The sequence below is a fragment of the Eptatretus burgeri genome, chromosome 8 (assembly GCF_056783735.1).
Source record: "Eptatretus burgeri isolate ZD-2024b chromosome 8, Ebu_testis_v1, whole genome shotgun sequence".
NCBI classification, from domain to species: domain Eukaryota; kingdom Metazoa; phylum Chordata; class Myxini; order Myxiniformes; family Myxinidae; genus Eptatretus; species Eptatretus burgeri.
This window is the reverse complement of record NC_140968.1, coordinates 79,032,040-79,048,937: the sequence shown is the minus strand read 5'-3', so window position 1 is coordinate 79,048,937 and position 16,898 is coordinate 79,032,040. Positions and strand designations below refer to the sequence as shown.

General features: G+C 43.6%; 1 protein-coding gene across 1 annotated transcript in view; it reads right to left on the bottom strand.

Annotated features, from left to right (window-relative positions):
- The window catches only part of SLC49A4 (solute carrier family 49 member 4), a 43,740-nt gene extending 27,962 nt beyond the window's left edge, over positions 1 to 15,778 (bottom strand). The window contains exons 1-4 of the mRNA XM_085892736.1: positions 15,297 to 15,778; positions 10,130 to 10,223; positions 3,404 to 3,494; positions 220 to 409 (exon numbers count right to left, since the gene is read on the bottom strand). Coding sequence (XP_085748862.1) covers positions 220 to 409; positions 3,404 to 3,494; positions 10,130 to 10,223; positions 15,297 to 15,591 — 670 coding nt within the window. The 5' untranslated portion in view covers positions 15,592 to 15,778. The remainder of the gene's footprint in view (positions 1 to 219; positions 410 to 3,403; positions 3,495 to 10,129; positions 10,224 to 15,296) is intronic.
- Positions 15,779 to 16,898: the final 1,120 nt, after the last annotated feature.

Sequence of the window (16,898 nt, the reverse complement as noted above, 5' to 3'; positions counted from 1 at the left end):
TTTGCATCCAAGCTTGGAAATTAAAATTTAATCTCAAAGGCAACTATGGATGATTTAATAAAGGAGGGAAATTACTCGGGATGAAACCATGAGGAGTCTGTTACATTATAAGTGTCATAGTAATCTCAAATGTCAGAAATCAGAAAAGAATTGTGAATGAGGTTTCGAATAATACTGTACTCATACAATGTAAACAAATGTCATCTTGTTCAAACGCACCAACATACAGCATGATCTGCATCCTGTTGAAGATAATGGTCTCCATTGATCTGTGGGAAAGCAGCTTCAGCCCTCCTCTGGTTGCCAATCCATTGCCCGAGTCAATAAGGAAAGATTGCATCAGGAAGGCGCTGGCAGCACCCAGGTAGTTGGCCAGAGCGCCGATTGCAGTCGCAATTGAACGTTCATCCTGCAAGGTAGATGGAAATCAGCATGATAGGAAATACAAAACAAGTTAAAAAATAAAATAAAATAATTAACTAGTATGTAGATGCAAACATGTAAATAACCCTGGGATCCCTAACGATGTTTGAAAACTTCCACATTCCATGACCTACGATGCAGCACATATGTGCCGATAAAGTGCTGCAACTCTCGTCTGCCCTCGGATCGCAGCACCACAACACATTTGAAAGCCAAGTAAAGCACAAGTACTTGTTTGAAATAATACCAAAATAAAGGTGTTAATAGTGCATATAAATGCTCTTAAACCACAGGAATGGGAGACAAACTTGTGATAGTTTAATGAGAAACTACTTGCAACTCTCAAAGAAGGAAATAAAATAAATGAATGCATATAAATAATAAAGGACAAATACTCCCAAAGGGAAGGAATGAATGAATAAATAAACAAATGCATATAGACAACAAGAAGAGCGCTCGGTAGAGCGCACACGCCACGTAATGTCTGATCCAAGTCGAACATATCGGGATCAATGAAATTTTTGAAATATCATGCCATATTAATTTTTATTTGGCCCCATCTCTCAATGCTGAAAACACACTTTAAAAAGTAAAAAATTCTCATTTCCAGATCCGGATTTGGATCTCCACCAAAAATGAATAAATTCTCCCTCGTCGCGCACCCAACTCATCCACCAAGTTTTGTCTGAATTCGTCCTAAACTTTGAGATATTGTGCTATGTACCATTTTTGGTCCTGTCTCTCAATGGTGAAGAATCACTTAAAAAAATTCAAGTAGCAAAATCCAGGTCTGGATTTTCACCAAAATCGAATCAGTTCGTCCTCGTCAAACACCCAACCAGCCCACCAAATTTAATCTGAATTCCTTCACACCTTTTTGAGATATCCTGCACACAAACAAAGAAAAACGTCATGCAGAGCACGATATTTGCAAAATCCACCTCCCTCTACAAAGGTTGCCATGGATACATCAAATTGTTCATTTCATTAAGGTTTAAATTGACAATCTTAATCAAAGCTCAGGTCAATTGGATGAAAACTGATTATTTTTCAGATTGAAATTGATTTTAGAAGTTTGATCTTGAGTTGACAGTTGACCTTTTGACCTAAAAAAAAATCGATGATTTCCAAATTCAGTGATGCACTATGCAATTCAATCTCTCCATCCATTGGGACTATACTCTATACCAGTGGTTCCCAAACTTTTTCGTCCATGACTCAAAATTAGAAATCACATTTGCCTCGCAACCCAAATTATACTGGTACCTCGTGTACCTATGATAAAAATTGTCAGAGAAAATGCTTTTGACATGAAACCCCCAATCAAAAACTGAGATTTTGAGGGGGGGGGGTTCAAGTTTGGGCAACAACCCTGGGTTTGGGAACCCCTGCTCTATACAGAGCATCGGTGATACCGAAACAGTCTCCTGGGCGCTGTTGGGCACAATCCTGGACAGGTCGCCACTCCGACACAGGATAGTCGAATGGCTCAATCATCCCAGCAGGCAGGTACTCATTTTGCCGACCTCCGAAGGATGACAAGCCGAGTCAACTCCACCTGGTATCAATTCAGCGACTGAGCGGGATTTGAACTCAGGACCTTAGGATCCCAAGCCAGACTATGCAATTGCTGCTTAATTTTCAGACTAATCAGATGAAAATTGACAATTTTTCAGATAAAAATTGATTATTTCACAAGTTTGACTGAGTTGACCTTTGACCGTTTGACCTCAAAAATAGCTGGTTTACCAAATCAGTGATGCAATATGCAAATATTGTTCAAATTTCAAGTCAATCGGATGAAAAATGACGATTTTCGAAATTTCACCTCAAGATGACCTTTGACCTTTCACCTCAAAATCAATAGGCTTCTCAGTTGAAACTACCTCAACAACTTGGTAAAGTTTCATGATGATCGGTTTTGAATTGTGACCTGGAGGCGATTGACAAACAGACAAGCCGGTAGGCGGACATGGGTAGTCGCCTACCCAATAGAACCCGACGCGATGGGCCCGTTCGATGGGGAATGACCTGAGGATTAAGCACAAGAAAATTCATGATTCTAGCTTCAAGGGTTAATATGCTGCAGATTGTTTTTTCGTTAAAATACCCCCACATTTAGAGGTTTTTTGGCCGTTGCTAGGCAACGGAGGGGTCCATAGCAACGGTTCTTTCTCACACATAACTAGGACATACCATGAACCTACCATACCAGTTTCATGTATATCTGACTCAGTCTCTGAGAAATAACGAACTTCGTTTTTTTATTGTTTTCGACCAGGGATCATTCAAAGTCTATCTTCTCCGACAGTTTTCATAGGATCCGGCTGGAAATTTTTGACAATATGGCTGAATGTACTGCCCACAGTCACTCGTGGCCCGAATTTTGATTTTCGAAAAAAAATTTATGATTTTTCTAAAATTACAAGGTCCCGGTGCTAGGCAACAGTGGAGTCCATAGCAACGGTTCTCATTTGCACACAACTGGGTCATGGTATGAACCTACCAACCAAGTTTCATCAAAATCACCATTGTATTAACTGAATCGCCATTTTAAATAGTGATAAGGGTAGAACAAATCTCAAAAAAAAAAAAAAAATTTTCAACTACATCGACTACCCAACAGACAGACAAACATATCGACGGAAATACTGATAAGGGTAGACTAGATCGACTACCCAAAGACAGAATAACAAAATCGACTGACCAATATACTTGAAAATTCTTCGATTTTGCAAGTAACAAACTGATAAACAAGCAGACAGGGGTGAAATCAAAACCTCCTCCTTCAACCTTCGGTGGTGGAGGTTAAAAAAAAAGGCATCGAGATCACACCTGTAAGCATGCATCAATATTGCCATATTTTAACCCTCATAATACAAAAAAAAAAGAACCAAATCACAAATCTGTACAATTGGTTCAAATATAATTACAAGCAGCATTTTTGAGGGTCAGGTAAATAAATAGAAACACTTCTGACCTGTGGGAACCAGGTCGATGAGATGAAGGGGGCTGCAGCGATAGCACTTGGTCCTGCTATGGCGATGAGAAGCTGGCTACTATGTACGAGCCTTGAGCAAAGAAAATAATAATAATAAATGAAACAAACAAACAAACAAAAAATTAATACATATTACATAGAGAACCATGAACACAGAACACATGGTGCCACATTTTCCAAACCATAATCAAATATAGTCCATGGGCCAGACCAGATGTCTGTAACACTTAAGGTGGAAAAACTTAATTGGTGCCAAATGATTTGTATCATCCCAACGAGGAGCTTTAATGCTTTTTTCAGCACATTACCTACTTTGTGCATTAAACGCCATTACATACCTACTCCCTATGGCACATTATTTTTTTGTTTAATACATGCTCTGGACTCATGGAAGAGCTATGACAAAGAACAAAATCAGGACACATCACAACAAAGGGAACAGCAGGAGAAAGGGGAAACACCAACTGCAGGGCGGAGAGAGAAAACAAATGGGGATAGACAAATAAAAGATGCAGGTAATGACGAGGGGTAAGGGAGAACGCAAAGGGTAGACAAGATGGATACATAAGCAAAATTGTGGGAGTGGCACGAGGTGGTTTAACGGGTGTAGAAAAGATCATGATTTTAGATGGGGATGACTTGAGATGGTGACGTGAGCAGCTGCCTTGAAGACCTGGATGGAAGAATGAGATTGAAGAGTATGGAAAATGGTTACACAGGTGAGGGTGGGGAGTGGGAGGGCAGAAGAAAGAAATGAGTGGAGTCGAGGCAGTTTCATGAGGAGGATGTTACTGGTGGACTGCCTGCATCCTACAGATACCTGGGGAGTGGTTGGGGGGGGGGGGGACAAAGCATGGAGAGGGCAGAAATGGGGCGGAAGAAGACAGACAATCGACCTGTCCGCGATGGCGATGTGATGTGATAATCCCATAGACTCAGCTTCATAGCAAGAGATACCAATTATATTGAAGGCCCATATTTCCATGGCATCAAATCAAGCAAGATGTGAGGCAGGGGAGCAAACCCAGAGTGGAGAACAGTCCTCCACCAGGCTGCGGATGAAAGCCTTGTAGGTGGATAAAATCTCAGGTGTGCCAAGAAAGGACTTTGCACGACGGAGGATGCCCATGCGATGGCTGGCTTTGGAGGCTAATTTTGAAAATTGGCTTGCCCAAGAGAGATCAAGGTTGAGAGTGAGACCAAAGAGTGAGTGACTGAACCTCTTCAAGAGGGTTGTTGAGAAAATAGATGGAAGGGTTCACGGTACGATCCTTTTGGAGAGAAAGGTAGTGTGAGGAATATCTCAGGATTGAAAGACATGTTCCAAGTGTTTGACTGGTTTGTGATTTTGTCAAAGTCAGAGGAGAGGGAAGAGGCTGCTGCCCGTCTGTCTGTCTGTCTGTCTGTCTGTCTGTCTGTCTGTCTGTCTGTCTGTCTGTCTGTCTGTCTGTCTGTCTGTCTGTCTGTCTGTCTGTCTGTCTGTCTGTCTGTCTGTCTGTCTGTCTGTCTGTCTGTCTGTCTGTCTGTCTGTCTGTCTGTGGGATGAAGGATGTCACGGCAGAGTGTGGAGTCATCGGCAAACACATAAAGGAGGATTTTCCAGAGAATCAGTGAGATAATTGATGAAGATTACGAATAATATGGGGCCAAGAATACTGCCTTGTGGCACACCAGTATTGACAGGGATGGGAGAAGAAAGGCTATGGTATGGTCGTTTTAACAGAATAAAAGATGATGAAATAAATGTAGCATGCCCCAGAATATTTTTTAATGATAATAGGCATAATATACACAGGTAGTGGACAAAATAAATAAATATAATTTTTTAAGGGAAACACCTGGGTAAATGAGGGACACCAAATATACTGAAGGCAACGGCTTCCACAAGAGTGCGGCGCATGTGTTAATAAAGCAAATAACATCCAAGCATGCTTCGGGTCATGTATAAAAATGCTGCAGAGACCACGTTGGCTATAATTATGGCTGGTTTGGCAGCAAAAAGGAGACCTCAGTGACTTTGAAAGAGGTGATTGTTGGGGCATGTTTGGCAGGAGCTTCAATGACAAAGACTGCTCAACTAGCTGATGTTTCATGAGCAAGTGCCTAAGGTAATGTCGGCTTGGAACTCTTGAGGGAGAGACATCATCAGAAAAGGGCAACAATAGGCATAATCGCATCCACCAGGATCGTGATATCCGTGCATTCATTTGAAGGCAAAGCGGTCGAGCAGCTGCTTATACAGAGCATCGGTGCAGATCAATTGACTAAAAATTTCAACTTTGGGTGCAAGCAGCCAGTTTCATCAAAAACAGTCCGTCGTCAACTTCACCGAGTGGGACATCAGTCGAGATTGCGGTGCACAAACCGCTCATCAAAACTGACAATGTACGTTTGCGAGTCCAGTGGTGCAAAGACCACAGGCAACAGACTATATAGCAGTGGACAAATGCGATATGGTCAGATGAATCATCCTTCACCATGTTCTTGACAAATGGATGAGTGCACATGTGGCATCAACCAACAGAACACTACAACCCTGAGTGCTTGGTTGCAACAGTGAAGGGTTCTGGTGGTTTTGTAATGTTGTGGGGCAGATTTCCTGCCATGGTTTGGGTGCAATCATTCCCTTAGAAGGCAAAGTCAATGCCAATCACCACTTAATGGTACCGAGTGATCATCTTCAAGCCATGTTGCAATTCTTTCCTAACCGGGAGAGGTGTCTTCCAGGATGACAATCACCCCATCCACAGAGCACGTGTGGTCACCAAATGGTATGATGAGCATGACAATGACGTTATCCATATGTAAGGGCCTTCTCAGTCATCAGATCTGAACCCAATCGAGCAGCACTTAAGGGATATTCTTGAATGACACCTCAAACAGCATTCTCCACCTCCATTAAACAGGTGTGAGTTGATTGACTCTCGTGGAAGAATGGTGCCGCATCCCTTCCTGCAGAATTCCAGATGCTGGTGGACTCTATGCCACGGTGCACACAGGCCGTTACCTGGTCCATTTTTTTTTTGTCCGTGTGTGTGTGTGTGTGTGTGTGTGTGTGTGTGTGTGTGTGTGTGTGTGTGTGTGTGTGTGTGTGTGTGTGTGTGTGTGTGTGTGTGTTTTAACTTAGGTTAGTTTAATTATTTTACACATTTTCGTGTTTCATTTAACTGCCAGAGCATTGACATCTTTGTGAATGAGAAAGGCAAACTGACAACTTGTCAACAACTGAACTTGCCAAGGCCTACTAGATGCTGAAAGCAAAGCTGCAGCCCATTAAATCTCTCACTGCAGAAAACATGAGAGCAAAGACAGCCTCTCAGGTGAGAGCAGATGTCAGAAAGCAAGCCTTCTCCCAGGCATGGCCAACAGTAGTAGTGGAAGCAGAGGAGATATAACCATCATCTCAGAGTCTGTAAAGTTATCTCTACGATATTAGCTGACAGGAACCAAGGACAACTGCCATGCATCCCAAAGAGGAATGGCTTCAAAGCTCATTTCGTCAGGACTTGACATATGCTATCACTCATGGCAAGACAAAGCCACCCAAACACATCATTCTGCCATTTGCAGTCAAGTCTCTGACTGGGAATGTAGAGCCCACACAAACCCTCAAATGACTTGGTCAAAGTATATCCCACTCCCACCGTCCTACTCCCAGATGCAAGAGATTGACATAGCCTTGCAATGCAAGAGAGAACAAAGTCCTTAGCAACGTATACTAGCAATAGTTTCTCAAACCTCAGAAGCTAATATCCGGTTATTTCGATTTTCCCAATAACGTGTGTTGTAAAACTTCATCGTAAGATATCTAGGTCAGTTTGTAACGGATCACCATGTATAATACACCGTTGTGATGCTTATTTTATGGGCTTTCAAATAAACCCAATATTGAATTTTTGCGACTTCTGACTGGTTTTGTACTGGAGGGTCACATATTCCCCATAATTACTAGATTATAAATGTGACGTCTCACATAGATTTATGAAACAGTTCAAGAGAAATAATTTTTTTTAAGATTTCCATTCAATCCAAAATCGCTGCCAGACCATGTGACCCTTTAATTATTCATGAACACCCTGATAACTCAAAGGTTTGGTGAACATATGGGTGAAGTTTCCCCTCGATCTGTCAAGCCATTCTGGAGAATATTTCAAAAAGGTTTATTGTTCAAAAAAAATCAAAGCTGCCAAACCATGTGACCGATGACATCATAGGTGGAGAACTTTTTGTTCCTCATGGATAGGCGATCACACCTATAAAGTTTCACCTTGATCTGTTCAGCCGTTTGAGAAGATTTTTGAAGGTTATGTTAAAAACAATGTCTGTCAGACCACATGACCTATGATGTTATAATTATCATTAAAACATTCCACATCAGTTGTCGCATCTATGGTGAAAATTTTGTGTTAATCGGCTAAGCGGTTGCAGAGAAAACAGAGAAAATTAGCATGGACATACGTACGTATGTACGTACAACCCCAAAACATGACACTGGCAACTTCATCAGCGGTGGCATAAAAATGGTAGGTGCTGCTTTCTCGTTTGACGTACAGCAGTTGCAAGGGAGAGAGAGCATGGACAAACAAACATAGATAACCCCCATGGGTTGGGATAACCCCCATGGGTTGGAACCATGAAGAGGAGAAAATGGTTCCAATAGCTTCAAAGAATGCAGACAGAAAAAGAGACATGGTCATACACAAAGAAAAGAGGTCTTCACTTCCCCAAAACTCCATGGGTACGTTTGTCCAGCATCCTGCATCTGCTCGATTAGCTTTATAACCAGTAAACCAAAATATAATAACAAGAAAAAAAGAGCAATCAGAGATTGTAAACCCTCACCAGGACATATTTTGTGTAGTGGTATTTTGTGTAGTGTTTGGGTACTGGTGTTTTACGTAATTAATAAGACATAACTAGAAATGCCACTTAACTGCTGGCATTGATGACCGGGTAACAAGACGTCCAGCTTTGATCGGATACTTGACCCTGACCCATAGCGTTTATTCTTATTCAATTGAATTCACAATGGAATGAAAATAAATTAAATTCAAACCAAATGGAAAACCAAATAGGTACAGTCCCGCATTGGAGTCATCAGAATGAACCCAAACGAGCAAAAAGCAAAGAAGTCATCAGGAGAAACCTGGATATGATTCGGGTTTCAGCTGCTACTCCTGTACCCTCAAACCCATCCAGGTACAGCTGAGTGAGCCTTATTCAAAAAAATTTTTAAAAAAAGAACCCTGATCAAAAAAATTCAATAATTCCGGCTGCCAGACCATGCATCCGATCATATTCCCCATCACTAGGAGATCATAATTGTGAAGTTTCACGAAGATTGATTAAGCGGTTCAAGAGAAAGAAATTTTTAAAAAAGATTTTTGCTCAATCCAATATGGCTGCCAGTCCATGTGACCTATCAATTATTCGTGAATACCCTGGCATCCCCAAGGCTTGGGGAACATTTGTGTGAAGTTTCCCCTCAATCTGTCCAGCCGTTCTGCAGAAGATTTTTTTTTTATACGTTTTAGGATAAATCCAATAAGGCTGCCAAACCTTGTGACCTATGACGTCATGTGTGAACGTTTTGTTCCTCATGGATAAGCAGTCATAAGTGTAAAGTTTCACCTCGATCTGCTCAGCTGTTTCAGAGAAGAAGATTTTTGAAGGTTTTGTTTTTTTTAATTATGGCTGCCGAACAACGTGAACAAACGACATCATCAATTTGTTTTTACTGTGGACCAATTTATGATGACATGACCCTCAATTTTCATACTGATCAAATGCAGAATTCCATGTATGCAATTATGAGGTCATAACGAAGGCACCTATGACATTTAAATAACTATATAAATGAATAACTTGTTCCCATTAGGAGTAATTGCCATGTGCCAAGTTTCAATTTTTTCCCCATTTTTCCAACATTGCCACCACACCACATGACCTATGACGTCATAATTATCATTAAAACATTCTACATGAGTAGTCACTCCGATGGTGAAAATTTTGTCTCATCTCAATCCGACAAGCGATTGCAGAGAAAACACTCATGTACTGTGTGGACAAACAGACCCAAATGCAATACCCTCTCCTCTGGTGAGGGTAACGAGCGAAGTTGATGACACACCATCAGAGATCCCCATGCTTCCCACTTAAAGCAAAGCCACCAGGAATGACCCAACATCAAATTTTGAGTTTAAAAAAAAATTCTCTGTTTTGACACCTGTGACCCTAAGTCCCCATCCCCTGGGGCATGAACCAGGGTCAAATCCAAATAATCTTTACAAACCTCATGCATTCCCCAATGTTGATTGCACCGAGAAAGTTTCATTGAAAAATGATTTAAAATGTGCCCGTAATTGCAATTTTTGGTATTATGCGTTTTGACCCCGCCCCAGGGGGGAGGGACAAAAATGATACTGCTGTTGCACCTTCACGGTATGTGGTGATCATAACTACCAAGTATGGTGAATTTCTACACAACCATTTTGGAGGAGATAGCATGAGACAGACCGACCGACAGGATTACAATAACCACCCACCCCACCCCGGTTTTTTTTTTTGGGGGGGGGTGGGGGGTTTCCAAAAAGCATGGGGATAATAATAATAATGTTGTATCTACATTATCTGGAAGGGACTTTCAAAAAAAAAGATTCAGATACAGGGCAAGTATGATAACACATGTGAATACACATCACACACCATGTCTGAGCTCCCGGTGGTGCACTTGTGATACAGCGCAACCCAGAACCCAGCAGCAAGGAAAACAGTGCAGCAATCAGCGATGTCCTCAGCCCTGCCAATATAATCATCACAACATTCACAAGACACCCTGCACGTCACAGCCGATTTGGTTCAAGTGCAGCAATTGAGCAACAAAAGTAAAATAAAAAAAATTAAAAAGCCAATCATGAAGCAGAGCACATTTCATTCCTCCTTCCCTCCCTCCCTCCCTCTATTTTTGTTGTTTGAAGCAAGATTGAATATTTGCTCGTGAAGAATACAAGAAAAAAATTCACAAGAGCAACCACAACAATCTGGTTATCATCAGTGGCCGTGGGATCACCGTTCAAAACCACCACAATTTCCTCCGGTTTCACTCTGGCTTTAAAAAAAAAAAAACTTGTGAACTTTTCAAGCCAATAGAGCTTTGAGAGCATTATTATTTTTTCATACAATTTGGAATATTTTATTAGATGTTTTTGAGTGCATGATTTTACCCAAAATATTGCAGCACTCAACAAAATCACCAGAGAAAAATATTAAAATGAGACCAATTTTTTCATATTTATAAGCTTAAAATGACATTGTGTCGTCCATGGCTGGCAGGACAGCTTAGAGGTATGCACACTCACCTCTAAGCTATCTATCCTGGGTTTGAATCCCGACCCAGCTGTAAATGTCATCCCGGTGTTTCACAGGCAGGGTGATTCGTCGGTACGTGTGCATTCCCTCCGATGCACATTAAACAGGGTGTCCCATCTACCAGCATTAGTTTGTGGAGGTTAAAGATCACACGGTGTTCTTGAAGAGTAGGCGAGCTATCGCCGGCACCATGAACAAATTACAAATTCCTGCCCCGACTGCCAAGTCAAACGTCAGTCCTAACCAGCCGATTTGTGAAAGACGAGCCAAAAACTCCCCCCGGCCAACCCCACAGGAACATGGGAATAATTGTGGCTGTTGAAGAAAGGAGAAGAAGAAAATTGTGTCATACAGTGTACTATCCTAATGACAGGCAGACAGCAGCTGCATCACTCTCTGCTGATCTGATAAATGGACCATGTCTCAATTCTGGAAAATCTCATCATCTTACCCTGTCACTCTGGAAGGATCCTCAAACAAACCTACCAACATATTTCCATGGTCAGGCACTGGAAGAGGTTCAGTCTCTTGAACTTGTAGGCCTCACCATCAGCCATGACCTTTCCTGGGTGGACCACATAGCAGAGATGACCTCCAAAGGCGTAAACTGGGCAGTGTTTTTGTACCGAACACAAGGCTAAGTCTGAACAAGGTTTTATTGACAGTGGGAAAATAAAGACAGGAGAACATACTGACAAGTTGGTGGAGGGAGGGGGGGGTGGGGAAGGGGTGGATGAGACACCTGGACAAAATAGCCAACAGGTGAATGAATCGGGAAAAAGGGAGGGGGGGGACAGGAAAAGACAAAAATAAATATTGTAAACTACAGGTTACAGGGGTGGGTGCAGCATTTTACGGCGCAAAGCACAAAGAGTAGTAACCACTACTTAGAGGGGTTGGTATATGGAGGTTTAAGAGGGGAAGAGAAGATCACAGGTAAGGATGAAGGATAACATCAAGATGGGTTCACTGCAGTCATAAAACCATGGAAGCAACCATGGTGGCAACCATGGTATTGTACAGATCGAGGGTGGCAGCCGAAGACCAAAAAAAATAAAAAAAATACATAAAACGAAGAAAAGATGGAAGGTGACCTACACTTCTGGATTTTAGAGGGTTAAAAGGAGGGAGTTTCACTGGAAAAACACAACCATTTAGCTGGTGAGGGACAGAGGGCATAAAAAGCAAGAGGAATCAGCCCAGAAGAAAGACTAAATAAAAACAGAGGCAGTCTGCAATTAGGCCTCAACCTCATCGTCCTGTGAAGGTTGCTCGAGGCACAGGCTTTAAATATTCATTCAGTTGTGGTGCACACTTTGCCTGAGACAGTATTCTGAAGCTCTGTTAGAATGAAAAACTTCTTTTTTTTTTTTTGGAGATTGTCACTGCAAGCAAGTCTGGTAAAACGACGAGAACAAACCGGTTATCCATGGCATCATGGAGGTTCTACTGCATTCGAGAGATCAAAAGATTTGTTCTTTCAACCATATTGAGGTTTCATGCCGGAGGTCATAAGTGAATTTGGAGAGGAGTGACTGTGTCAAAGTCGAGACGAGTGATCATTTAATTTCTGTCAAACAATTCGGCTTCAAATATGATTAAAAATAAAATTCAACTTGGCAGAAATTACTGTTGCTTTCTCCAGCTATTCAAAGGAAAAATGAACAAATGCTTAGCCAATAAACCTCACTTTCATCATAATGCCTGCCATGATCCATGAAACACGATCTCAAATGCTTGACCCCCCTCCCCCCGGTCCCTACCTTTATGATGCAACCCCCACCCCCCCCCCCCCCACGGTCCTGTCACTGTCTAATTTACTAAAATAAAATTTAAAACGTTAAACATTTATTTTGTCTGTACCCTTCATCATGTTAAACATCTCAAACAGACCCCCTCCTTTCTAATGTTTGAAGTCCCATCTCCTTCAGCTGTTCTTCGTAGATTTAGTAGTCTAGCTTATGCCAGGATAAATTTAGTTACTCGGCACTGAACCTTCTCGATGACAACTATATCATTCCTTAGATGTAGTGAGCAAAACTGCACACAATATCCCATATGGGCCCTCACTAAATTACTATTCAATGTTTAAAGTACCTCCTTTGATTTAGAATTTATCCCCCTACGAATACAACCTAAAACCCTGTTTGCTTTACCAACAACTGCCTGGCATTGGGCTGTCTCATCCCCGGTATCTATTACAACCCCTAGATCCTTCTCCTGCGCAACAACACACTCCAAGATTGCCCCTTACAATACATAATCTCAATTTTCATTATTCCTACCTAGCCGATTCCTACCTAGCGCCAACCGGATCCGTTGAACTCAGGGTCCTACATGCTCTGTGGCGGCTTTCGCCTCTGCGTCCCTCTGGGCTTCTCGTCTTCAATTGCGCCGGCTTTCTCACTTTCCAGGGTCCAGATCCCGATGTCCGGGCTGTCCGCTGGAGATGTGAACAACTGCGAAACGCCGACTCGATAACCCATACGCCTCGGAAATTGTGCGCGCTTCGTGGCGGCCCATGCTTCTGACATCCAGCGAGCCTTTTCACTCGGTCCACCTGTGTGCCTCATGGCAACACTCGCCTCCATATCACATTGGGCTTCTATGCCATTCTCCTCACTCTCCGAGATACCGTTCCTGGCATCCGGTGCTTCAGGCTTTCCAATTGGGGATGTGACAACTCTTCCCCTAAGATCATGCCAAGGCCGCGGTGAACCACCAGTTCTGGAAGCTGAACGCACAGTTCCATCATGACGGCATCACAAAACTACTTGAACATTGGCAGAAAGATGTTGACTGCAAAAAATACAAGGGATTACTTTTCAGTATGCTGTCATACTAATGAAACTGTAAAACTGCAAAAAATAATAATAATATAGTGAATCAGCACCCAAAAGACTCGATCTGATCTAATTTGTTGTGAGTAAGGTAAAGTCTGAGTATGGGTGGGATGGTTTGGAAAACTGGACTTGGGCGGCAGAGAAGGTAGATCCAGCATTACTCTTCCGCACAACCAAATTGAAACCAACAGGTCACTATCATTGCCCAATTCTTCTCTGGACCCTTTATTAAATAATGATGTTATATCTGCAATTCTCCAATCCTCTGGTGCCTGTCCCAACTCCGTTGAGCAATAAAGATATCGGTGAACATGCCACCTATCTGCCCTGCCACCTCCCTCCATCATTTTAGAGAGCACAGCCTTGGATACACGTTCACTTCACCACGCCACAGTGCCACTTCACTGCACCACTTCACCGTGCCACCGCACAACTTCACTTCACCAAGCCACTTCACTTCACCGCGCCACTTCACCGTGCCACTTCACCGTGCCACCGCACCACACCACTTCACCACGCCACAGTGCCACTTCACTGCACCACTTCACCGTGCCACCGCACAACTTCACTTCACCAAGCCACTTCACTTCACCGCACCACTTCACCGTGCCACCGCACAACTTCACTTCACCAAGCCACTTCACTTCACCGCGCCACTTCACCATTCCACTGCACCACACCACTTCACCATGCCACCGCACTGCGCCACTTCACCATGCCACTTCACCATTCCACCGCACCACTTCACCATGCCACCGCACCACGCCACTTCACTGTGCCACCACACCACGCCACTTCACCGTGCCACCGCACCACACCACTTCACCGTGCCACCGCACCACACCACTTCACCGTGCCACCGCACCACGCCACTTCACCGTGCCACCGCACCATGCCACTTCACCGTGCCACCGCACCATTCCACTTCACCGTGCCACCGCACCACGCCACTTCACCGTGCCACCGCACCACACCACTTTACCGTGCTACCGCACCACACCACTTCACCGTGCCACCGCACCACGCCACTTCACCGTGCCACCGCACCACGCCACTTCACCATTCCACCGCACCACGCCACTTCACCATTCCACCGTACCACGCCACTTCACTTCACCATGCCACCGCACCGCACCACTTCACCGTGCCACCGCACCACGCCACTTCACCGTGCCACGCCACTTCACCGCACCACTTCACCGTGCCACCGCACCACGCCACTTCACCGTGCCACCGCACCACGCCACTTCACCACACCACTTCACCGTTCCACCGCACCACACCACTTCACCGTTCCACCGCACCACGCCACTTCACCGTTCCACCGTACCACACCACTTCACCGTGCCACCGCACCACACCACTTCACCGTGCCACCGCACCACGCCACACCCCAATTCTGATTTTCGATTATTAACCAATGAATTAGTCATGGAGACGAATCATATCCTCGTGCACGTCGATTGCGAAACGTCATGGTGAATACGATCCGGACCTCCTCACCAACATTGAATCAATTTGTCCTTTCACTCTCCCAACCAACGTGACCACCAAGTTTTTAGGGAATCCGTCCATAACCTCGAGATATTGTGATCTTTATCGTTGTTGGCCCGATCTCTCAATCGTGAAGACTAGAAATAAATATAAAATAAATACTCTACCGTGCTTGTCCATCAAGTACATGAGAACAGGGAAGGCCAGGAAACCCACGGCACTCCAGGACGAAAGGAGCAATCGGTTCGTGTTTTTATCCACGAGATCGTCTTCCATGGCGAGCGAAATACTGCGAGCCAGGCCTTGGGAGAATGCGAACCACGAGAAGAGCAGCAGAGCAAGATAGCGTCTTCTACAGCTCGCACCACGACCGGGCTCGGGTGCTAATCCTAAATCTGACGAGCTATGTCCAGCCACCATTGTGGGAGGCAGAAGCCTCTGTCGTTCCTCATCTCCTTGCATTACAATCTAAAGCGGTCGCTGAAACTACCAGATGATAAAAACAAAAAACAAGGCCCGAGGCCCTATCATCAGCAAGCCGAGCACCGGTCGCTCGCGCACTTAAAACCTCAAATCCGTCAACAATGTTCTCTTGTGGAATAGGAAGTTTTAATTAAATATCACATAGACGGAGATTCATATTTCCGTAATGGCTTCATATAGTTAATCAAACTAAACTCTCTCGTGCGATACAGAAAAACGATCTGGAAAAAAAAACAAGAGCCCAGCGTTGCTGAATCAACTCTCGTTATACTCCTCGAGATTTTGACACACTCCTTGATTTAAGATTTGGAACTAAAAGCTTCCAGCACACATAGCTAAGGCTAATAATGATTTAAATTTCTTTTGTAGATACAAATAAAGTGAAAACTGTAATGTTTGACACCTGGTATCTTTCCAGAGGTTAAAAACGTTTATTTCTTCTAAAATAAAACCATCTATCTATAATTCCAGCAATCTATGTGTGTCTGTCTGTCTGTTTGTCTGCGACCGCCGTTTCTCGACGACCGACGGTCCGATCTGATTGAAACTTGCCAGGAATATTGCTGGGGATCCGCGGATGTGCCTTTTCGAGGTTTGATATCGATCGGACGAGCGGTTCCCGAGTTACGGCCATTTATCTGTCGACCAATGACAGGACACGGTGCTATGACATTACAATCAATGTTTATTTAATTATTATTATTTTTGCACGATTGACGTCACAATTCTTTTACTTCTTCCTTTGGTATGACGTCACAATCGACACTGGGGACCTGAGTATGTGCCTTTTCAAAGTTTGATATCGTTCTTCCTCATCCATTTCAGCTGTTTCCCAAGTGTCTCCCAAGGTTTGAAAGCTATTCTTTCCCAAGGTTTGAAAAAATTAATTAATCCCAAGGTTTGATTATGATTTAATTATTAATTTATTTAATTATTTACTCCCAAGGTTTGATTATTATTCAAATTATTAATTAATCCCAAGGTTTGAATTTTCCCGAGGGAAACAGCTGTTTCCCAAGGGTTTGAAAGCTGTTTTTTCCCAAGGTTGGAATTAATCGTTGTGCTTGGTCGACATTTGTGAATACATTTAAAGAGGCGCGAGAGAGGAGGAGGGACAGAGGAGGGGGAAGAGAGGAGGGGTGAGAGGGGTGAGAAGGGGGTGGCAAGAGAGGGGAGGGAGAGAGAAGGGCGAGAAGAGGGGGGAGAGAAGGGCGAGAAGAGGGGGGAGAGAAGGGCGAGAGAGGGGTGAGAGGGAGGCTAGAGAGGGGCGAGAGGAGGGGGAGAGA